General features: G+C 40.8%; 1 protein-coding gene and 1 pseudogene across 1 annotated transcript in view; both read left to right on the top strand.

Annotated features, from left to right (window-relative positions):
• Positions 1 to 25,530, top strand: part of SASH1 (SAM and SH3 domain containing 1) — a 166,133-nt gene that overhangs the window by 86,758 nt on the left and 53,845 nt on the right. The window contains exons 5-8 of the mRNA XM_023528327.1: positions 8,839 to 8,879; positions 11,108 to 11,194; positions 13,537 to 13,649; positions 20,254 to 20,355. Of these exons, the coding sequence (XP_023384095.1) occupies positions 8,839 to 8,879; positions 11,108 to 11,194; positions 13,537 to 13,649; positions 20,254 to 20,355 (343 nt within the window). The remainder of the gene's footprint in view (positions 1 to 8,838; positions 8,880 to 11,107; positions 11,195 to 13,536; positions 13,650 to 20,253; positions 20,356 to 25,530) is intronic.
• On the top strand, positions 15,081 to 16,409 carry LOC111737166 (annotated as a pseudogene).

Raw genomic sequence — 25,530 nt, 5'->3', positions numbered from 1 at the left:
AGGGCAGGCAGGTGGCTCCCACAGTCATGTCCTGTAGGGTGGTGGGTCACTGTGCCTCTGACACATCATTAACGAGGCTAGGAAGGGACCCCCGTGCCTGCTGCTCTTCCAGCTTTGGCCTTCAGAGGTGGCTTCACTGACTTTCCTGCTTCCTCAGAGCGCCTGGCAGCCCCAGCCCCCACGTCCCTCCCCGGGGCTCCTCTGCGCCCAGACAGCGCAGCAGTGTGGTCAGTGTGGCTTGGGCCGTGGTGAATGGGAGCCGCTGTTTGTTTCCACTGAAAAAGTTCTGACCAGCTTCCAGAGCCATCGCCATGGAAACAGACCGCAAAGATCATTGAATGGAGCCTCTTTTCCTCCTGTCTCTCCCCTCTCCCTTTCCCCACCCTGAGGCTGAGGCTGGTAGGGGCTTTTTGCAGCCTGGCTGTCTCTGTAGGTCCATGCAAATTTGATAAGAATCTCAAAGGCCAGCTTTCCTTACGGTGCCATCCTCCACTGGGATAAATTGCCCCTGGAGCAGACTGTCCCAGTAAGAGTGGCAGTCCATTTTCACACCATTCTTGAGCTGGGGCCTGCATCACAGGGACCGATAACCAAATGGCCTTTTACAGGAAGAGTTCCCTCTTCCCAGGGATCTAGCCAGCCTCAAATCACAGCCACATTTCCTTGCAGAAATGCCTTTCTTAGACCATATTTATTACACAGACGCAGTAAACGTTAAAGGAGAAGCAGAGGGAAGGAATAGTTTTGCTCCATTTACAGAATAAGTAGCAGCCATTTAAAAATGTCGACCAAGCTGCTTACAGTTTTTTTCCCCCTCATGTTATAAAAACTAGCTTTTGTGGTAGAAACAATGTACTAAAATCCTGTTTTATTTTGCTTTTGACAATTCAGTGATTTGTAAGATATAAAGACCTAAATAAAATTTAAAGTTCACATACAGGCCATAAAAGAAAGACATTTAGTTTTTACTGGTTACACCAAACCCAGAATAAACAGGAGGAGTTCAAGGCCTTTTCCTTTTTTAACACCTCGATTTGCATACCGGTGGAGGAAACCTCCAGACAGAGCTTGAGCAGGGGCTGCAGACCCCAGCGGCCAAGTCACAAACTTCAGTTGTACCTGCGGTGTTAGTAATAAGAGAAAATGCAGACTCTTTTGGCTTTCACCTCACACCTTTGAGCCTGGCGCTGTGAATGCAGTAAGGAATAAGACAGAAGCGAGGCCCTTGCCTTCATGCATCTGGTATTTTTGTGGGAAGAACATTGGTCTTTGTGCCAAAAGAGGTGAGATGAAGCCCCACCTCTGTGACTTAGAATTGGACAAGTCACTGACATGAACAATCCAGGCCTCAGTCTCTTCATCTCTATAATGGGGCTGGTTCTTTTCAGGGTCTCTGTGAGCTTGAAGTATGATGAAATTTATATGAATGAGCTTGGTAAACCCAGGCCTAATGCTTTATAGAAGTTGGTCGTTTTCACTTCTTAAGCCCTGAATCTGTTAGGTTTCTATTCGGTTACACGTTAACTGAAACGTGACTGTAGTGTCAAGGCAAATAGGGCATTTAAAAATATATATATATACAGCAGGGAATCTGGAGGTAGGTATTCCAAGGCAGGTACAGTTGCTCAAGGAACTATTTCCTCTCCTCCACCATCCTTAGTATGTGACTCTCTTCCTTATGAGAAAATGACGACGACTTGGGCATCGCGCCCGTGTTTCAGGCAGGACCAAGGGGAAGGGCAAAGGGCAGAAAACATGCGAAAACTGAGTCAGTCTTTTTCATTGTGAAAACACTAGCTTTCCCAGAACCACCCCTCTGTAAAGTTCCAGTTATATCTTCTCAGGCAGATGCTGACACCCGGCTTCCACTAGCTACAAGGAGTGTGGGGGAGGTGAGTATTTTAACAGGGTCCACTGCTGCCCAAACACAATCAGGGTTCTTTTAGTAAGAAAGGAGATGAGCATTGGTTTTTGGAGTGGGAGGCAACTGGCCTTGCCTGCTATAACCACTCACTCAACCATTCCTATCTTGCAGCGTGTTGGTAGAATCTACTCAGTGGTATTGTAAGTGTCCGGAGGGTTTAGGCCACACGTACATGCCCTCAGCAGGCCGCTCAGGTCTTCATTATCTACTACTCCAAACCATACGTGCCAAACAAGAAACCATCGTTGGTGGTTTTTATATGAGACTTACAGTGACTGATTCCTTTTCATGTGAACTTGCTTATAAAATAATATAACATACCCCTTCGTATATCACGAGGCTATTCGGAAGGCTAGTTACTAAATCCGAAGGTGCTGGGAAGGCATTTGTAACTTCTCAGTGCCGAGATGCATGCGAGTACTTTCACAGCCGGCATCTGTACAGCGAGCGTTTCTCAGCTTCTGAGGCGCTTCAGACTCGCGAGTCCACACATTGAGAATATTATGGCCCAGAGAAGACTCACGGAAAGGGTTTCGGAGACCTTGGAGGGTGACTGTGCACCTTCTCTGCTGTGATTCTCCCTCCCTGCCCAGAGCCCACACCCACCCGCGCGTTCAGCTCTGTGCTTCTGCGCTTCGTAGTCGTGGCCTGGACAAAACTGTGGCCCAGACAGCCAGGCTATGGGCCTCCATGGTGGAGAGATGGCTTTTGGCCGCTTTTTAGGCTCAGAACACTTAACCGTCTGCTCGTGTCCTGTATCATTAATTTTCAGTGCAAGTTACCAGTTGGTGAATGAAAGGACACAAATCTCTTTCAATGCACCTTTGTGAAGGATTTTCAGATTCAACAGGGTGGAGTCTGTTCTTGGCCTGGTGAGTTTGTTGGCCACCCCCGAGCTGCCAGAGAACCAACCCCTTCCATGTTGAGGAACTGAGGTGTGTTTTCAGAAAAACTAAGGCTTGACTCCACGGAGAGGGCTGGTTGAGAGAAAAAGATCAGCCATCGTAATCGCTAGCTTTTTGCTGCTGTTGCATGTGCAGGTGTGTTCTAAATACCATGCAAGTCATAATTTATGGAAACCCCTAGAAAAGGTTCGTGACTGATATTATTATTGTCTCCATTTTGCATCGCAGTAAACCGGACTTCAGTGGGACTAAGTAACTCGTCCAAAGTTACAATCTGTAAATGGGAGAGCCAGGCTTTGAACCTAGGAGGTTGGAGCGATTTTGCTGGACAACTTCCTGGGTAGCTGGGTAGTGGGCCTTAGGAAAACATCTGAGATAATGTTATGTCTAGACACCAGCCAGCTGCCCATATCTCTCTCCGTGGACATCATATTCAGTCATTGGGGTGTGTGTGTGTTTGTTTAATTCTAAGATAAACATGGATTGCTTTTGTAAAGTGCAATTGAGAAGTGGGAGAGGAATCACTGTGTCCATCCTAACTATTTGAGGAAGTGAATGTGTTTTTGTTTTTTTGGTTTTGTTTTGTTTAAAAAAGGAGATGGACTTGATTTGCAACAGAAAGATCATGTTTAGATATCCACAACTTCCAAATACCTGATATAATTAGCAGGGGATTGAAGGCTAACACAAACGATTGTCGTTAGAAGTAAAGTTGGCTGTTTCTCCCTGTAGTTTTCTGAATAAGAGACTCCTTCTGAGACATCTTGTATAGAAGGCACATGCCCACCTATAGTGATGTTGATGGCAATTTTAAACCAATGATACTATAAAAGGGGGACGGGGCAGAAAAGACTTGAAAACGCCAAAACTCTTGGTTGGAAATTTTGAGCTCTTTAAACGTCCTTTCAGTATTTTGCAAGTGCGAGAACTTGATGTGCGTGGGAAGAGGTCCTCCTCTAATCGGAATTAAAGATTGGATGGTATTCTTGTTTTGAGACAATATCCACACTTAAATGCCATTTCTCTTGGAGAGTTACCATTACACGATTGGTGGACCCCAGCCATTTCCCGTGTTTTTGTGTCCATATTGAAAAGCTATTCACCATCAAGAAAAAATTATTTAGTATACGCTGTGTGTGCTATACACAGTAAGCTAAATCGGTACAGTTCTTACTGCTTAGGGAATATAAGCAAATGGGAGTAATATTATGCTGAAAAATGGATAAAAAGCTGTTGACATATTTAACCTTTGTGATTTTTTTAATTCTGAAAAAAAAAACATGAACTGCTTGTATATAGTGCCATTGAGAAGTGAAAGAGGAATTATTATGTCCATCCAAATTATTTGAAGGAAGTTAATATTTAAAAAAATAAACAGGAGAGGAGGAACCTTGGCGATTCAGAAACTGCTGAGGTCTGGAATAGGAGACGCACAGAGGCAATGCTCTGATGAATAGTTATTAGAGAGGTCACAGTTCCAGGGAATTTACCGAGTGCCAGGCACTGTGCTAAGCTCTTTCCACGCATCGTCTCTGTCATTCTCCTAACAACCCATTAAGGTAGGTGCTGTTTTTATCATCATTATTTCACGTGAGAAGAAAGCATGGCTTAGATTTGTGGCAGCTCCGTCACAGGTGTGCCTGATGCCTGAGTGTGTAAGCACTTACCTGTACTGAGTCAGGCCCTTGCCTTGGATTTGATACTTGAGACACCTGCCTTGATCATTTATGAAGGTGACCTTGTAACAACAACAACAACAAAAAAAGCCAGAAAGTATACAGCCTGGGAATAGACTGTAAAATGGAAGAAAAAGCCTCTATGGGGATTGCTTTCACCAGAGTGACAAAATGTCACCAACGTTGTCATTGATACTAAATATCCAGGGAGTTCTAACAATATGCCAGATTTTTGGCAATGGAATTACTTTCAATCCCAGCCAGTGAGTTAGCAAAGCTAAATTCTGTCACATGCATGAATTCCAGCAGCTATTCGCTGAGAAAGGCCCAGTCTCTAGGGGAAAGCAAAAGAGCTGAATAGGGTGCAGAATTTAAGGTGGCACCCCCTCCTGCCCTCACCTAGTCGTAAGAGTGAGCACTCCCACACTGTGGACCCTCTATCTGCTGCCTCACCCTGGTCCTGGCCCTGTGGCCGGGAAAGGGGCTCACCCTTGAATTTTTACAGATAATAGATAGTGTGAATGGAATTTTGTTTCATATTTATTTCTATTAAATAGAAGCAATATGCCCCTGTGATGAAAAAATATCTTTGCTATCCAAAGGATCAGAAGAAGTATCAAATTAAGGAATTACCTGTTTTATACAAAATGATTTGTCATTAAATATGCAGAATATGAATGCAAGTAGTCGTATTTAGGTAAGTCATAGAGAAAAAGAAAATATTAACTACTAAAATGCCCCTCAAGCCTTTTTACCTTCCATCTCCCCCTGTAAACGCACAAGTCAATAGCACAGATGTCTCAGTCCTTTTTCTACATCTTGAAAAAAGAAAACACTGCTGGCTTTGAAGCTGCCTTGGCAGGCCGGGGATGATGCAGGAAAAGACCCAGACATAGCAAAAGCCCTGATTCGAAATTCAGCAGGAAAGAAACTAATGGAGAATTGTATTTCCGGAGACTCAAGATAAAGAGCCTTAAAATTCTCTTAAGTATAGGTTTTCCAGTAACGTATAACACATGTTCCTATCTCAGAAATTGGGTTATAACAGTTTTTCTCATTTTTTCTGTTTGGTTATAATGAAGTTTCTGGACTGTCCATCAAAACAAAAACATGAAGTCTATTTTAGGAATTCTTTTGTGCTTGGGCTTTCCTTCTGCTTTCCTGGTGTGCCCAGACTTAAGTATGTAACAATGAGATAGACTTGTCTTTGCCTGGAGGTACCTTAGACTATTTGTATATAAATAGACATAAGAAGAAAAATGAGTTCGAGCCAAATGATTTGGCCTCCTTTCCTTCAATGAGTAGACGAGAGGGTCATGTAATTGCAGCACAATCAAATGAAAAGTGTTGTTGAAATACTTAGTTTTAATAAACCCACAGGCCATGTTCAAATTTAGTATTGGAAACATGCTCTATCCTCACAATTCTTCTGGGTATTGTTCCGGCAATTTACGCAAGAACAGGGCCAATATGTAATATAATGTGAATTTCTGTTACACAAATAAGAAACAGTATGATGAAGTGGACGAGGCATTGAACTCCGGAGTCAGAGACGTGGCTTCTAAACCTAGTTAAATCCTTGCCCAGCTCTGTGTCCTTGGCAAGTCATCACTCCCAGGTCTTTGTGATAATTCTGTTCTGTGATGAGAGGGTCAAGGTGAGGTCTTCTGTCAAAGGTGGAATTCTTAAGGGACGTGAAGAAGTTCATGTTGAGCTTCGTTAGTTTCTCCCTCTGTAGTTTTCTGAGATTCTCCGTTGTGATGCAGTAGACGCAGTAAAAGAGAAAATAAAGCAACCTAGAATTCACCGTATATGGCTTTGAGACAGTAATATAATTTGTGTGAAATTGATTGTCATATTATCCTAGCCAGAAAAGATAAAAGGAATCTTCTCATGGTTTTCCTTCTCCTCACTGACCACGCCCCTTTAGTCCTATGGCCTACTTCACCTTCTTTTCCTGACTCCTAAATATTGGACTGCCCTTGAACTCAGACTGTAGGTGGCTTCTCCTCATTGTGTTCAGTTGGTCTCCTGGCTTTCACTAGGCAAGTGACTTCCAAATGTCTATCTCCTGTCCTCAGCAAGTCCCCTGAACTCTAGACTCACATAGCCAGCAATCTCCCTGATGTCTCCACAGAGCTCAGTCACCACCTCACACTTAACACGACCAGTGCTGACCTCATGCGTCCCCCCTCTGCTCTTCCCTACCCAGTCTTCCCCATGTGGGGCCCACCTGTCATGTCAACTCATTGTTTAGGTCTCCGCTCAACTGTCACCTCTTCGGGGAGGATTTTTTTTGTCCATCCCATCCGAATTTCCCCCCACTTCTTGATCTGCACGCACCCCCTCCCCACCTTGCTTCTCTCCCCCATTCCGGCTCCAAGAAACTAGGAATCTTACCCATCTCGTTTACCCCTGTTCTCAGTGCCTCAGAGGATGCCAGACTTATAATGGGGGCTGAATGAATATTAATCGAATGAATGAATGGAAGGCAAGGAAGGAGGTAAGGAGGGAAAGAGGAAAAGAAAGGAAACAAAGGGAGGAAGCAACTTAAAGTAGAATTTGCTGAAGACTAAGGCAGGACAAAGGGATTTGGTTAAGTTCTAGAGACGGCTGTCTCTTAAATTGGTTTTTTGATCTAATTCATAAATCCCTTATGAATTTGGCCTTCGGGGAGGGCTAAAGGAGTTTAGGGATCTTGAGACAAATGTTTACACGTAAGCAGTTTTGGGGTCTAATTGTAGGAGTTATTGATGAAAATGTACTTACTAAGATTGAGTTCAGAGACTTTAAATGCTGAACTTGATAATTATTAAATGTTTAAATAGATTTTCATAGTGTAACAGAATGTTGTTACTGCTTCCCAGTCATTGAAATCCACGCTAAAATTCTCATCCTTTTTACTCTCTGACAATGAAAGTGATGGATAGAAAAGGGCTGACAACCTGCTTCCAGAGCTGTTGTCTTCAGGCCTGGGGCATCTTGCTGGAAGAAGGATGTATTACTAGAAGGCCTCTTTGGAACTGACTTCTGAGCATTAATTTCTTCCACTAGGAGATCAGTAAATGACCCCTTCCACCTGCTGCCATCCAAATTTGGAATTTGGTTTCATCGTTGGTCTTTCTTTGCTCCCGCTGGGCGAATTTTATAATCAGTCTCAAGGTGAAAGGAGATGGCATTTTGCATCGCTGCTCTGCCAACTCCTGTTTGCTGGGACAATTCACTGCATCCAAATTAAACTTCATACGGTGTCATTTTCAAATTGATGAGTCGGGGAGTCTCTCATGCCTTTGAAACATCAGCTGGCTATTCTTTGGCCAGTATTTAGATGGCAAACTTGTGAAATTTTGAAAAGAAAATCCCCATTGACCACAGCAAGATAAATAAAGAATCTACAGTACCATCTGGTGGCGTTTTAGAGAAAAGCAAGTGATGTCTAGTAGAGGCACTTAGAAAATGGAGAGATCCGCAGTGCAAACCTGAGCATAAATTATTCAAAATGTATGAAAATTTGAAGGAAGTAGATAAAAATAGTGAAAAATTGTAAATCTAAGTATTTCTATTTTGGAGAAATGCTTAATTACTTGATTTGGGGCTGTGTTCACATGTAGGGTTATTCGGGTTTATCTGTATCAGTGGTCAAACCAGCAGCCAGAGTAGGGCAGAGCTTGGGCCAAATCTGATACCCAGACATGTCTTGATTAACTTGGACACATTCTAAAAATCATTGAGTTATTTGCCATCACTTAAAAATGTGGAGCTCTCATTGAAAAGATGCAGGTTTTGGCTTCTTTTTGAACATTGGAAGATGTAGCAAGACAGACAGTGCCAGCAGCTGGCAGAGGAACTGCATACTGGCTGTCCCTTCTGTCTGGGGCATCCGGCCCCTGTTGTTTGGGGAACCTCACTCCCTTTATTTCTCCTACAGCTGACCACTTTCCTCATCTTCTGGCCTTTTGTGGTGACATTTGTGGTGCCAGGTCTATATATCGTTATTACTATTTCTTTTTCCCACTTACACAAGAGACTTCTCAATGACAGTAACTTAACCTGCGGTTAATAGTTCACATCCATGGCAGGTGCTTCAGCGATCACCTAGTGAAGCCCATCCCCGCTTCATTTAATATAGGTCTTACCCTGGAGTGAGTCTTTCATGTTGACAAACAGTTCATGCGTTTGTTTCTAGAAAGGCAGCTGATGGCTAGAAAAGGCCTATAAAAATTTCCTTGGTTCTGCTAAGTCGCATCAGTGCTGGGTCTACCCAGCGAGGGGGTGGTCAGTTCTCCCATGAAGGCAGAGCTCCCTGGTAATCAGGCTCGTTTTTCTTTTCTAGGAACCCTCTTCATAAGTCAAACTCGGAAGACGGCTCTGTAGGTCAGTACCACTTTCCTTGATTTAACTACTTAATTTAATACTTTATAGAATGCATAAACATATGAAAATACAAAAACCGCAAAGCAGCCTTGTACCCGAAATAAATGCCATTAAGATGTTAATATACAGCTTTCTTCTCTTTTTGTTTTTTTCTGTATTTGTGTGGGTTTAAAAAAATAGTAATAGAGTTCAGAGTCCATATACTATTTTATATATTTTTTCAATTGAGTATGTCCTGAGCATTTTCCCACATGATTGAGTATCCTTTGTAGTAAAATTCTTATGTCTGCATAATATTCCGCTCATTTTTGGATGTGCCATAATTTAATCAAGCAGTCGCTTTTTCTGAGCGTTTATTTCTAGTTTTTTCTCTATCACAGAGAAATGATGCTACAGTGAAAGTTCTTGAGCCTATCCCTGATCATTTTCTTCATAAATCCTTCTATTTGGAAGTTTTGATTCAACGATTGTGTACCTTGAAGGTGCTATAGATTTCACATTTTCCTGATTGCGAAATCCACTCTTGATTCAGTAACCTTTTCTGTTCGGTTCAGAGGGAGCCTGGCGAAGTAATTGGGATTTAGGAGCATAAGTGCTCAAAGCAGGCTTCGATTTGGATTTGAATCATGACTCTGCTAACTTAATAGTTATGACCTTGGGCAAGTCAGTTACCTAAGGTTTGGTTTTGTAATCCACTAAATGGGAACGGTAATACATTATATGTTCAGTAATACATTATATGTTCAGCGTAAGTATGAGATAAGATATGCCATTAGATAGCAAGGTGCCTGCATGTTGTAAGTGCTAAATAAATGTTAGCTATTATCATTTGTGTTTTAAGCTGCACCTCCCTTTCAAAACATTAAAATGGGAGAAGGGAGAATGTAGCTTATAGTCAAAGAAATACATTATATGCCCAGATTGCCCTAAAGAAAGGCTGAATGAGCCATAATCCTACTTCTGCTTTAACCTTTCATGGCTGATATTTGCTGTAGTGTTTAACCCAAAAGCAGCAGACACTATCAGACTTGCCTTCACAATTCTGAGTACATAGGCAGTCTCAGGCTAGCGTCTCTGGTTCCATTCTCATAGCTCAGGGGGTTGTCAAAACTTAAACGAGGGCATCCCATTTTGACAGAAGATGCCCTTTCTAGCATGGGTTTCCACATGTCTGTTTTGTGCAGCATTGCCTGGCACCACCAGTCTAGACTGTGGACACAAACAGTGCCCATTCTGCTGGGCTCTGTTTCCACAAGCCGTGGGGCAGCCAGACACCAAGCAGTGACAAAGCTGCTGCTCTGAGTGGCCATGTCTACGTGAGAGCAGATACCTGTGCTGCTGCTTCATTTCATTTAAAGGACTCCTCTACCCTTTCATTTTACTTACTTGCCCCCTTTCCCTTTACTTTTTAAAAGATATTACATATGATTAATGATCAGAACCCTGCCAGATAATAAAACTCTCTCTAGCTATGACGAGAATTTGTTTTCACCCAGAATAGTCTGAGAAGGATGGGAAGAAGAGGGACGCATTTGGGAGATGTTACAGCAGCATGGCAGTCTGCTTTTCTTGTCATTGTCCCTTGGGTAAGGTATAGGTAGATCACCAGGTAGCCTGAATGCCAGAGAGGTGGGAGTCATGCCTCACCTACGCCACAGCTAGACAGACCCTTGCGAGCTCCACACCTTAGAGAAATGGTTTCATGACCGACATGAAACCAGCCCTGGGAACCACTGTGCACAGGACATGCCAGCCGTTCTGTCCTCTTCATTAAATCTTGGGTAACAGCAATAAATCAAGGGTTAGAGCGGCAGTAAGAATAACAACAAAACAAAGTTAACTTCTTAAAGTACCCTATTAGTGGTTTAGTTAAAATAATTGTGACTGAGAGCAAAAGGGGGAAATACACCACAAGACAAGGCAGAATCAGACATACTAGCTAAACAAATATCAAAAAGAATTTAAGAATGCACGTTTTGCCTGCCTTTTTGATGTTTCCTTGTTTTTTCATCTTATCCCTACTGCACCATTTTTGGCTACCAGGAAATTTGCATTTCTTTTAAATGACTTTATAGGCATTTCCAAGTCTTTCACAAACTGAAAGAGAAAAGCTGTGTTTTTTTGTGAAATCAAAGTATTCTTACAAGCTTTGAATTATAAGGAAGAGGCTACTTTTGTTATTAATGAATTTCTTGCTTGTCTTTTTTTTTTTCTTTCGTTTTTTGAAGGAAAAGTAGATTGGAAGAAGAAAAATAAGTATTTCTGGCAGAACTTCCGAAAGAACCAGAAAGGAATAATGAGGCAGACTTCAAAAGGTACTGAAACACAGCTGGCGGACAGTAGGTCCTTTTAGCTCTCAAATGTGAAGAATCCTGTGCTTCTAATGTCAGTGAATGTTGCAAGTTTGAGTAACTCCTTGCATGCTCGTGCCCATAGAATGTTCGGCATTTCTGACATTCCTATCATTACTTTAAAACTTCATCCCAGTGGGAATTTTTTGTTTTTTTAATCAAAGAAAACAAAATGGGAAGAGTTGGCAGGCTTTGCATAGATCTGCCAACAAAGACCAAATCTTTAATTTCTTTGTCATAAAGACCTTTTCAAGGTCTTCAGGAAGACCTTTACTTGCCAGAATTTCCCCTAAAAGGGCTTACCATTTGTTGACTTTGGACCCTTCCCGCTTTCCTGCCACTTGGGGCCTTTGCAGTGTTATAAACTTTTGACACTTGTCTGTGGCAGGGACAGTGACGGGATTGTTGTCCCTGGAAACACTCTCAGGGTCTGACATCATGGGAGTTTGCCTGGGCTGCTTCGTGAAGGGAGTCCTGCCCTCCTTTGGGCTGTGTCTTTGTTGTTGTTTATATAGTAAGTAAACATGTCATCCTTTTGAGGCCCAGTTACGTAATTTCTGCTTCCCCCAGGATCGAGAGAGGAAACGGAAACAAAGCCACTTGCAGAGTCTGGTCCACTCACTGAGGTGATCGTCAGATGAAAATTTTTAGTTGCTCACCAATGACACGACTTGATTTTTTTTTCTAAAGCCTTAGCATCCTACCCTGTTCGGAGCGTTTCTCCAGTTATTTATACGTGTGGGCGTGAGGAAAGTGGACACGCACAGCACAGACGCCCGTAGCGCACCTGGATTCTTTGACAATGTTTGGTGGGGTTATTTTTTCAGGTGTCCTGCTCGAAGGGAGTTATTCTTAAACATCTCCAGGTTTACTTTTTGGTACACACCCAGGTTCACTTGTGATTCAACGTACACCTTTGATTCTAACAGAGTCTTTTTTTAGGAAGAAAGGAAAGGAGAAAGAGAGCGAGAGGGAAGGGGATGGAGGGATGCAGGGACGAAGCCTACAGCTGAGCAGCTCGCGTGGATCGATTTTAAAACTTAACCCACTCGGTGTTACCCGCTCCACCACTAGAGTTGACAAAGACAGTAAATCGAGTCAAGCGAGCAGGCTTTCCCCTCCCCTAGGACACTCTCATTCTTCCCGTGCAAAGAGGGGCGTGGTGACGGGATAATCCCGGACTGATAGGCTGCAAAATGGAAATGAGATGGGGAAACACAGAGGAACATAAATCCCAACGTAGATCCTGACTGCAAAGTGTCCCTGCACGTGTTGCAGCCAGGCTTTTCTACTCTGTCCCCTTACACCAAGGGCAAATTAAGCCACAACTGAGCATCCTGATGATACCGAAGCCAGTAAGGTATAGATGGGAAAGACAGAGCGGAAGGAGGAGGATACAGGACTGGAACAAAGGCTTATTCCCAGTGTGCATATGACATCCCACTTTCCCCGACGTATCTGTCTCCACACGCTGACCAGAGGCTCACAGGCTAATGTGGCTCCACGTTTCTTAGAGGTGACGGCAGTCTGCCTGCTTTGTAGAAAAACACTTCTGGAGAAACGTAACGGGGATTCTGTTTTCCTCTGCAGTTCTGGTTGCCTCAGTTTCGTGTTGGAAGTTGACTTCCCCATCACAATCTGGGAACATTTACGACGGTGATACATTCTGATGTAAACACGTTCAGTCCTTCCGTCCAGTGAACTCACAGTGCTTCATATCTGTGATTGTACTTCTTTGCCCTTATTCTCTGAGGAACAATAGCAGTTAGACAGCTCGGTAGGAATCTAGGGTTTCCCCAGGCTGCAGGTTGTATGATGCAGCTGACTCTGCCACGTTACCTTTCTCTGTCATGGCAGAGGGCTTCCTCTCCCTCCTCGCAAAAGTATTTTCTTCTCATTTATATTCAAAATGGAAAGACATAGGGACCCTCAGCCAAGGAGCCTAAGGAATGCTTGTCTGCTCTAGCTGGGTTTTTAAATTAGGTCTCTGCCCCACCTCTCACTGGCTGTCAGCTTTCTTCCAAAACTCTTCCACTAGATCCTCCATCACAGAAGCTCAGCTTTTAGAGAATTTGCTCTTACACTGGTAACATCCATGGCTGTGCTTGGTGCCTGTTTCCCAACAGAGCTGGGCTCACTGGCTTCCAACAAAGCGGCCAATACGGCTCCTGCTGCTCTGTCGATGACGCACACAGGGATGGTGCCCCGAATCTCATCCTTCTGTAGTCCTAGATGACGAACTTTCAAGATTGGCATTCTGCTTTATCTTTCTTGTTTTCATTCCTGTTCTTATCTTCAATCTCTAGGAGAAGATGTGGGCTATGTGGCAAGCGAGATAACAATGAGTGATGAGGAACGGATTCAGCTGATGATGATGGTCAAGGAGAAGATGATCACCATCGAAGAGGCACTTGCTAGGGTAAGAGGGAAGATATTTGGTTTACATTTGTAAGTACTTGACCTCCTTACATTTAAAAATGTCTAGCCTAAACATTTGTGTCCCTCCTGCCAAATTCATATGTTAAATCCTAATGCCCAAAGGGATATTATCTGGAGGGGAGGGCCTTTGGGATGTGATTAGGTCACCAAAGTGGAGCCCTCATGAATGGGATGAATGATATTATTATGAAAGAGGCCCCAAAGTGCTCCCTTTACCCCTTCCACCATGTAAAGACACACGACGAGAAGACGGCTGTCTAAGAACCAGGAAGTAAGTCCTCACCAGACACTAAATCTGCCAGTACCTTGATCTTGGGTGTCCCAGCCTCAAGAACTGAGAAATTTCTGTTGTTTTATAAGCCACCAGGTTTATGGTAATTTGTGAAAGCAGCTTAGATGAACTAAGATTAGGAGCCTCAAAGGATATAGAAATATATTACTCGGAATGATATTTTGATGCTACTTTTGGTGGTCACCAGGTACCCATGTTATCAGATAAAAATATTGATTCCATTCTGTTTACTTAATAAAAGCATTTCATGTTATAAGGTGAAATTCCCATATTCGCTGAACATATGAATGAATGAATGGCAAATATATTTGAACTCGGACCAGTTTAATGAAAAAAACAAAGCTCACAAGCCTTCTAAAAAGATCAATAAGAATGTAATTAATGATAAAAATTAACTAAAGCTAAATAAAAATTAAATATGTTACAATCATTATGAACATCAGTTATATAAGATACTTCCACAAACTAAATTTTGAATACTCTAAAACTTTAGATACACCTGAAAAATTTCGCTTACTTCATTTCTAAGTTGATATTAATTACAGTTTACTGTGTCATATTTTTTTCTCAGAGTTAACTTAGTCACTAAGAGAAGCCTAATTAACCGTTGAACACTTGAGTAGCATTTATGGTAGCAATTATTAAGAGATTTCCTGCTTTGTTGTTGCCCAGCAGACTGACTGTTTGATTCTTGGATTTTCAGTTTGAACAGTTGTTTCAGTACTGTGTGGGCAAGTTATAAATTAGGAAGGTTTAGAAACTAATGAACACTTTCAAGTCATAGGAACCATTGAATGAGTTATAACTTTATCATTAAGCAGAATTTTGAAGATCTATAACCTTAACACTGACAGACACAATTAATTTAGTTCAGTACACCTGACTCTGAACCTCAATAGTTTGCAAAAAAGATTTAATTTGTTGCTAAGAGACAATGTTAAAAAAAGAAGAAGAAAAAAAGAAGAACTTAAGGAGAGTAGAAGATGGGACTGGGTTTGAGAGCCAGGGCCATCTCCAGATGCCCATCTTCTAGCGTCTCTTGCTCTGTCAAGTCACAAGAGCAGAGGTGATCTTGACCTTCCAGCATCTCTGGTGGACCAAAGTAGTGCTGGGGCAATGATGGAGCAAGTGACAGGTGGCAACCTCTCGTCCATGCTGCTGATCACCTCTGCCTGTACCTTCACTCGGCCTGGTCTGTCTGCCCTACCACACCTTCAGCTACCTACCTAGCTGCCAGCTGAAGCAAAATGTTCACCGTACATTTTTCTCTTCGATTCTATTCCTTGAATATACCATAGCTTTTGGGAAAAGTCCATTTGAGTTCCTAGAAAATGCATATGAGAAATATGGACCTGTAGTAGTTTTACCATGATAGGCAAGACATTTACTTACCTTCTGGGTAATGATACTGCTGCAGTGCTTTTTTAATTGTAAAAATGAAGATCTGAATGCAGAGATGTCTGCAGTTGTCTGACAGCACCTGTGCTTGGGAAGAGAGTGGCCTATGATGTGCCTAATCCAGTTTTCCTGGAGTAGAAGGAAATTTGAAAAGTGGCCTTAACATGGTCCACTTTAAGTAGCATGTTTCTATAATTGAAAAAGAAACAAAGGAATACTTTTAGAGTTGGGGAGAGAAAAAGTTTGAAGCTCTTTCTGAGCTCACAATTTTTACAGCCAGCCATTGTTTACGTGGCCAGAAGAAGGTGGCACATGTGTATGCAGATTTGGGTGGAGGTTTTAGCCATGCAGCCTGTCTGTTACCAGGTTGGCTGCCTTTGCTTAGTTTCAGGACAGAGCTCATCAAGAGATTAAGAATTTTTTCTATATAGCAATCTAGAAACACAGGTTGAAGAAAAAATTGACAATCTTCTTTGAACTTTACTGGATTCTGTACGTAAAGCTGTGATGAAGAAGGGGGAAGCGTGTTGGCCTGTTCTTGGCAGGGCAGCATGCATCCTGAGCCGCTAGTGCCAGGATGGGCTTCTTTTTGGAAGAGACAAAGCACTTCAAAAAAAAAATGTTATTTAGAGCAGAAAAATAGTCTTGAACTTATGACCAGCTCAAGGATCTAAATTTACTTGATTGTTGTCTAAAAGAAACATTAAGATTTAGACTTCCTGTAATGACCATGATGAGAACGGTCCTCCGTGACATCAGGGCTGCGTTTCTCTCTCTGTTAATCAGAGGCTTAAAGCCCCATGGATAAAGTACCTAGACTTTAATTCTGATAGGACAACCCAGCATCAGGAGAGAAGTTCGCCTGTGTGCCATTTGGAGCTGGGCGCATCCCTCAGATACATCCATGTATTGGGGAAATTTTTGCCTGTGTTTCAGTGAAGAAGACGAGTTGATCCATTATGTTTTTGTTCACATTAATTTGATCTTATCGATGGACATTTTCCCACTGTGAAGTGTGTAGCCATGATTCATACCCAGAAAACCCAGTAATTGATATAAAGATTCAAAGGAAAAAGGCTACGAAGAATTAATATATAAAATACTACTGCAATTTGCAGAAGCATTTGAAGAGCATCAAGTTTATGAAACAACTCAGTGTATTTTTTTTGAGTGTGTCATTTAAAAAGATAGGGGCTTAACATGATTTTTTTATTTTATTAACTGAATATTTCCATCAAGTCTAATGGCATTTCAAACATTTTCTAGTAGTTTTATGATGGATACTTACTATGTGTGCTTTAAGGAAGTCAAACTTATTAGTAAAAAAAAAAATTTTGTTTAGGGAGATCTAGGTAATTCATGTATTCTAAATAACACAATTTCCAGGTGCTAATTTTAAGGGCATAAAAAGCTCTTGGCAAGTAAATTTAGGGTAGTCACATCTTGGGCTAGTTCTGCAAAGTTTAGAAAACTCATGAACTACTTGGAAGCCACAGGTTCTTCATTTTTCTGGGTGATTTTGATGACGTGTGAGTGATGATGAGAGAGTCAAGAATTAGCTCACCTTTTTAACTAGAAGCACTGTCTGTAGAAATAGATCTGTGACTATGATTTAATAATCATATTTTCTAAAAAATATAATTATTAATACTTAAGACTGCTTTTGTAACTTGATATAATTATTAAGTATTACATATTTATCCATTTGCTAATTATGCATCTGATTCCACAAGGGCACATCTGTGTGAAAGTCCAAAATAAAGTCCTTAAAAATTTTTTTAAAAAGTACTTAATGCACGTCACTAATTTGACTGATGTTTGGCTTTGTGAACTTTTTTTTAACACCAACTATCTTACGTCAAGTTCCCTACAATCAGAGCCTGAGATGGGGATTCTTGTGCACTTGATTTATTAAAGGATAGTTTTCAGGAGAAATCTCTGAGTGAGGAGAAGAAGCAGGAGAGGCAGAGGAAGAAGCTGGACTGAGGTGAGATCTCAAGAGAAGTCTAGCCTCAGCCAATTCCTTAGGGAGTGGGGAGCTCTGGAAGGTGAATTGCATTGTAGAGTTTATCATACCAGAGAATAAGAAGCTGAAAACTGATAGGGAGGGGAAGGAGTCGTCTTCTAAGCACCTCTGGAGAGACAGCTCTTATCAACCATGGATAGTTCTCCAGAGTAGAATATAGGTGTGAGCCCATACCTACAAGAACTGAGGGGGAGATAAACAGTTTTAGAAAGGCATTCTGGACATCTGGTATACCACGGTACCAAATTATGAACTGGAACCCTATATATATTATTTATTTCCTCGCAGCAGCTAGTGTGCATTAATCACAGGGATTTGAGAGACTCGTGGAGAGGATCAGAGAGTCCATATGGGAGCAACAAAGCGATGGAGGATTTTTTTTCTTTTTTAGAAGGTCCAATGGGGTGAAATTGGAAAGGATTAATCTCAGAAAAGAAGTATAAAATAATTTAACCACTGTCCTCAACAATATGAAGTACAGATGAGTGTTTTATTTTGTTTTAATATCGACTGAGGACAGAACAAAAGGAAATGAATTAAAATTGCAGCTAGAGGGGATTTAGGGTAGATATAATGTAAATGTTCTTTGCAATAGGCACTCATAGAGGTGGGAGCATTTTAGAATATCTCTCCCTAAATGTCTTTAAAATAGAATAAACATTAATCTACTAAAGATGTTTATCCCCTCATAAGAATCGTGTCATAGACTTCAACTGTAAGAAAACTATAAAGCAAGGGAAAACAAGATGTAAAGAGTGTTTCCTCCTCAAATGCATGGCAGACAGACAGATGCAAACGCACACACGCAAACACACATGCACACACATGCACTCACACACACTTTAAAATATTATTTTAAAACTTCTGAAATTAAACTAAAACTCTACAAAGTTGCTTTAAAATATATAAATTTTTAAATGAAATTGTAAATTGTTATCCTTTATGAAATTGTATTTAAGCCAAAACTTCTTCAGGAGCAGAGTAGAATATCAAAAATGTAATTACGTAAATAATAACCAGGCTGTTTTTTCCCTGTAAAATGCACTTTAAAAAAATTTTAGCAATCCTGTTTTATAAAAGAATCTTTAAAAAAATAGCATTTTGAAATTAGGATAATTTAAAAAATAGGTGGCAAATTTGGACAGAGCACATATTTGAATCTCTGTCAGAAGAAGCACACATGCTCTCAGGTCCCAATGGAAGTGATGGAAATGGACAGATAGCAGAAGAAAAATATTAATTTTGTTATAATAGACTAGTTAGAAATTTGTCTTGCTTTGTCTCGGTTTTAAAGATGAAGCTCATTTAGTGGCTCCTAGGAGGTGGGACTAAGGTTGGATATAAAAGTAGAGCATAGACTTAGAGAAAATAACTGATAACACCGTATTTCACCTGACATCCATTCCAATCATACATGGAGATTATAGCATTTGAGAAACCAATATATCTGGAAGGAAAGAGCTTTTTCATACGTAACTTAAATGTACTACAAAGGTTAGAACAATACAAATGCCCCTAATGTTGTACTAGAAAGAGTAAAGTGATATTCGTGTCCCAGATTGCAAAAGCGCAAATACCTGCAGTTAGCATAAACTTTGAGTTCTCATTTATCTGAAACCACAGGGCGACACTAATAATGCTGTGATAATAAGTCTATTGCAGAGGTGTAGTATGCTCAGACCTTTGCTGCATATCTTACTTAATTCTGGTCACCGTCCTGTGAGATGGCTTTATGGTCCTCCCTGTTTTCCAGGCGGGGGAACTGAGGCACAGATGGATTAAGTAATTTGCCCAGGGGCTCTTAGCTGGTACTTGGTTCTGCTGCTAAGCTCTTACCCATTAACCAATGCTGTCTGCCTGCCCCTGGTCCGTCTCCTGTCACATGTGTGCACAGAAAAGTATTTCATAGTAGAAGTAGTCCCTTGGAAAGTTGCTAGAGGGACATTGTCAATGTAGTGGCTTTGCCACATCTGCATAGCTCCAGTGGTTAAGGACAGTTCCAACACCACCTCCTGGGCTGCCAGGTCTGTCTGATCATTTCTGTTTTTTGGTGGCTTCATTCGTGAAGCATGATTTGATCAGATCTTAAATTTATATTTAAAAATTGCTGTATAGTAGAATTCTGATGCAGCGGCAGCTTCATTGTATTATGTAGCAGAGTTAAATTTCCACATGTTTTGTGAAAACACACCTGGAACTTCTCATATCTGCCATTGGGAAAGATCTTCCATCTAATTCTGCTACATTAAATTTGCTAATATTCTGTAATATTCCACTCGTCTTTGTGTTTTCCAAAAAGTGGAAACCTAGTCTTTAAATCCCCACTTTAAATGTCTCTGAACATATTCTAGATACCTTGATATTTTCCTTTTACCCACATGGTCCCTAATACATCCCATAACGTTTATTGGGTGATAACACTGAACTGGTAACTTGAAGCAGTCTAGAACAAGAAAAGCAAGTGATTTTTATAAGTCAGTTTCAGGCTTCCACCTCTATTTTACTAAAATGTTCATAGTCTACCACATCGTGTCTCCTACAAAGAGAGGTAATTCAGGAGCCAAACTACAGACAATTTCCGTTTTAGAACTTACAAGCCAACTGTGCAAGATGAGTTTTGATGTTGTGGGGAGATCAAGGTTCTTTTTGGAATATAGAATAAAGAGTCTGCTGTGTCTGTTGGTTTGATTTAGACGAAAATCAGCAGGGCAGGGCATGGATCTTCCTTTGGTTTTGAGAACTTTGTCTTTGGTGGCCCTTTGTCACCGACAGTGGCATGAAGAAGGTGCCCAAAGCATTCCCTTTGCTGCGTAGTAGACAGTGTTGGCCATTATTTCCATTTCAATCTTCCCTTTCCTCTTGTGACAGCTCAAGGAGTATGAGGCCCAGCACCGGCAGTCAGCGGCCTTGGACCCTGCCGACTGGCCAGACGGTTCTTACCCCACATTCGATGGCTCATCAAACTGCAATGTAAGTTCGCTTTCTCTTTGAGCACCTTGGCCACTTCGCCTGCATAATTTTAGCCTTGCGATTTTGTCTTGCGGTTCCCAACTGCCACCTGGATCTGAAAAGGAGCGTCTCTTTTCACATGTTAACTCAGTTGTCTTTACCCGATAGAAATTCATCGACAGAATAGTACTGGTTTGTTTTTTCTTTCTAATTGTAGCAAAGTATACATCACTTAAAAGTTACCATTATAAGCATGTTTAAGTGTTCAGTTCAGTAGCATTAAGCACATCGACAGTGCTGTGCACCCATCACCACAATCTACTGCCACAACTTTTTCATCGTCTACGACAGAAATTTTATCACTGTTAACCAGTAGCTCCCTATTCTCCCCTCCCCGTAGTCCGTGGCAACCACCATTCTACTTTCTATCTCTAGGAAATTGACTATTCTAGGTACCTCGTATAACTTAAATCATAAAATATTTGTCCTTTTGGGTGTGGTTTATTTCTCTTAGCGCAGGGTTTTCTGGTATATGTTGCGGCATATAGTAGAACTTCATTTCTTTTTTATGGATGAGTAAGTGGAATGCTTATTCCACTGTATGTATAGACCACATTTTGTTTATCCATTTATAGACACTTGAGTATTTCTACTTTGGGGCTGTTATGAATAATGCTGCTGCTACAATCATTGGTATACAGGTATCTGTTTGAGTCCCTGCTGTCCATTCTTTTGGGCATATACCTAGCAGCAGAATTTCTGGGTCATAAGGTAATTCTATGTTTAACTTTTTGAGACACCGCCATACTGTTTTCCACAGGGGCTGTACCATTTTATGTTCCTGACAGCAGTGCATGAAGGTTCCAGTTTCTCTCCTTCCTCACTAACACTTGTGAACATCCCCCCCACCCCAAAATCCCACCTTTTTTCGATAATAGTCATCCTAATCGGTGTAAGCTGATATCTCAGTGTGGTTTTGATTTGCATTTCCCTGGTGACTAAGAAGTTTTATGTGCTTATCAGCCATTTGCATATCTTTGGAGAAATGTCTATTCAAGTTCTTTGCCTATTCTAGAATTGGGTTATTTGTTTTGTTCTTCATTGTAAATTGTAGAAGTTCTTTATATATTCTGGTTGTTAATCTCTTATCAGATACGTGATTTTTAAATATTTTCTTCCACCTTGGGTTGCTTTAGCAGCCTCTTCTTGATAATCCAATTTATGTTTTCTTTTGTTGCCTGTACTTTTGGTAAAAAGTCCAAGAAATCATTGCCAAATCTAATGTCATCAAGAGTTTCTCCTATATTTTCTTTTAAGAATTTTATAGTTTTAGCTCTTAAGTTTAGGTCTTTGGTGTAACATATGAGTCCAACTTCATTCTTTTGCAGGTAGATATCTAGTTTTCCTGACCTATTTGTTGAAAAGACTGTTCTTTCCCCCATTAAATGGTCTTATCCCCCTTTTTGAAAATTAATGGGCCATATATGTGAGGGTTTATTTCTGGGATTTCTATTGCTGGGATTTCTATTTCTATTTTATATTTTATATACACACAGCCAATCTTATTTCTTAAACGTATACCTCTTTCCTTGCAATCCTATATTTCAGAAAAGCCTGATTGTTTTCCAGTAATGTATCTATCAGATACATTCCAAACTTTTTGGCACACTCAAGACCCTATGTGATCTTGCCTTAATCAGTTTCTCCATTCTCATTTGTCACCTTCTCCCCAAATTGTCTTCACTGCAGCCACACTGGGCCCTGCATGAGTTACTGAATACACCTTGTATTTTCACACTCTCTGCTTTCATTCAGCAATTTCCTCCACCTAAAACGTCTTCCTTCAGAATTTTCCAGGTAAAAATCTATGCATCCTGCATGGTGAAGCCCACTGCCACCTGCTCTGTGAAACTTTCTGTAACCTCATCATGTATAGCTGATTGCTTCCTCTTCTGTGCTTTTGTTAAACTCGCTTTATACATGAAGCCTGACGGTTACCCTAGAGTACCCGAATTTATCATACATATGTCAACCTCTTTGGAAGTCGTGAGCTCCAGAAGCAGGAATGGCATGCTGTGTTACTGTGTGTCTCCAGAGAGTGCCTAGCTCAGTGTCCAGCTCATATAGTGTGTTTGAAAATATTTAATAAACAAAGTTGTATTTGAATGTTTATCCTTCCTGGCTGCTTTAGAGCATATTTTATGTTTTGCAACTACAGACTAGTCTTTGCCTTTCTTTGCATTTAAGCAACAAGTAATGGCTTATCGGAGCTAAATATAACCTGCCGACTACTTTCTTTTCCCTGATTTCCTGAAGCAAGCACCAGATTTCCATTGCAGCTAAAAAAAAAAAAAAACCCAAAAGATTATTAATATAGAAGCTCTGCCTGGTTTGCTCTTGTATGAAGGAGACCGAGATGTTACCATTTATAATAATAAATGTGTTCTATGCTAACCAGCAGTGTGTCCTGGGACTATGAGGTAATCAAAAGAACAGTGTCCATGGTTTTTGGTTCTTTTATCCCCAGCTCTTAACGACTAACATAGTATAAATATAAATCATGAACCTAAGGAATCATCCAGAGTCAATACAGTAACTCAGGACTGATGTGAGTCAGACCCAGCTTGGGGGAGAACACAAAGACCCAGTTGTCCACAGTGGGTCTTAGTATCAACTCACTGTGTACTGTCCTGAATAATAATAGCCTCTGAGTCAAGGGAGGAATGATAAGACTATTCGTTCTGAGAACTAGGACTGTAGTAAAACCCCACATACTTAGATAGCGAGGAGAGAGGCTTGTCTCATTTAGGAAAAAAATAACGTAAATTGAGTACTCTAGGCATTTTGAACATGCTGCTAAGAAAGCATCATCAAGTATTGGTTCGTTGGACCCCTTTCAGAGGATGACTCAGAACCATCACCTCAGTATGAATTGTCAGAATGAAATAGGTACTTCTTAAAGTTCGGACATTTCATTCTCTCGAGCATTTCTTTGTTCGTTTAGGAAACATCTCTGGAGCAATTGCTATGTACCAGGCATAGTGTAGACATTCAGCTCCAAAGGTGACGTGAAGGAGAAAGGGAGACAGGTATGTACACTGCAGTGCAGAGGTTAAAGTCACCCCCATGTGTGCACACGCACGCAAGATGCCAGGCACACACTTAAATTATTAGCTTCTTTGCAACTGTTTCTTCTTCATAGATGGCTCAAAAATAAATTCAGCCCATCCTACTGGAGAAAGGCCCAGGAATACTATATGCCCCTCCACTTCCAGCACAATCTTCCAGAAGCTCTAAAGAACAACTCCTCTTTTTGTTAAGGGGTGTAGGTAAAGGCAGGCTACTCAGCAATGGAGACAGTTTTCTGAAGCAGTAATATTTACCCTGTGTATTTTGCTAGCTGACTTTTCACAAACATCCAAGGCCACTTCCAGTCACTGTTCATTACTGCAGCCAACCACCGCTGGCACTGAAGTTTGCTTGAACTTGATTGCGATCTTGATGTACGTGATACTCGCCTCTCTCACCCTGACATTAGTCTGTCCGGAGTTTTTATGGAGACTTGCAAGAAACTTCATCCAAAATACTCCCTCTCAGTTATTTTAGATTTGCCTGGTAGAGTGATTAGTTTCAGATAATTCCCCATGTCCTGCTGCAGCCTCCATGCATTAGGCTCTTTGATTATCTTTTGTGCTAGAACCAGGGCTTTTCAGTTTTCTGTCGATTCTTTCCTATACTGAGATGTAAATAGCCCTCTGGCCATAGTCAGGAATGCCCAGGCCATGAAAGTTTCAGGAAATGTAAGACCTTTGTCACCAGACCTCAATGCCTATATTGATGTCTGTCATGCTTTCGGATTTCATTTGCATTGATTTCGTAGGCTTCTCCTCCCCCATAACTGGCATTAGATAAATGCGTGTTGCTTCACAGTAAATCCATATTCACGTTCCTGGTTTTCAAGAGTGTGAAGTACTAAAGATAGTTAACAGGGGAAGTGAAAAATAGCTTTCTCTTTGCCAGAAGAGAATCCGCTGCTTTTCATTAATAATAAACTTCCATTGTGAGTGTTTGAGTAGTTAAAAGAGTTTCTGCTTGAGTACTTAACTTGATTCCTTGTTAAATATCTGAATATTTATCTTAATTTTTTAAATTTATTTTGGTAAGTTTTGTTTTCATTTGTTTCCTGGAGGGGGAAGGGTCTGAGTTCTCATTTAAGCTTTCAACTCTGTGCCTTCAGTTTACCTTCTGGTTAAGAAAATGCTTAAAGGAATTATGCTCTTCATCTTACTGGGGTTTATACTCGTTTCTCAAGGTATAAGTTTAGGTAAATCATAGTTTTTATGGGTCTTACAAAATGGGTAGTTAAGAGTTGGTGATCTGTACCTGGCGCTTAAATATTAATGAAATAGCTTGCAGTGGAGAAACATCTTTCCAAAAACATGTCAAATTGAAAATTATTGGATTATGATGCCATTTAAGTATATAACATATAAAGAAAAATTAAAGCCACAAGGCCAATAAAGCACCAGAGTTCTTAGAGTTTATTGCAGACATCTATTTTGGTCCCGTTCAGTTGTTTCACTTCATACACAATATGTTCCAGAAAAAGTCGGAATTGTGTTTCTGTATCTGGAGTTCCCTGTTAGGATAAACCAATATTTCACCATAGTGAAATATTTTATGACTGAGTTATTTTGAAAAGCAAGTCATCGTTTCATAACCGATCACTTTTACATTGGGGGAAATTTAGAGTTGGGAAATATTTGTGCAAAGAATGCTATAATGTCCTAACTGCAGGGTTATAATAATACCTTACATCTGTGTGTACATCTCTTTATAGCTCTTCATTCCATCTCCAAATATATCTTTGCCACTAACCTGGCTCGATTTACAGGTGAGCCATGTGGTTGAACTATGTCCAGCATTTTGGGTAACAGAACACCAAGCGTGGTGACTTCTTCCACTTTTTTACAAAATGCTATTTTAAGTGTTTCCTTGATTGAAGACTTTCAAGGTCTCACCTAAAATATAGCCATATTATAAGATGTTTTGGGTGGCACAATGCAAGATTTCAAATCTTTTTGAGGCTTTCTAAAATTATAAACCATAACATTGTCTCTTGCCAGCAGACGGGTTTTCCTTAGACTTTTCAGTCATTTCACCTGCTTCAATATCAGCCATTGTCATTAAACCAGA

Source organism: Pteropus vampyrus, unplaced genomic scaffold (assembly GCF_000151845.1).
Source record: "Pteropus vampyrus isolate Shadow unplaced genomic scaffold, Pvam_2.0 Scaffold24, whole genome shotgun sequence".
Lineage (NCBI taxonomy): Eukaryota > Metazoa > Chordata > Mammalia > Chiroptera > Pteropodidae > Pteropus > Pteropus vampyrus.
Note: the sequence above shows the minus strand (reverse complement) of the source record. Positions and strands in the feature narration are given on the sequence as shown.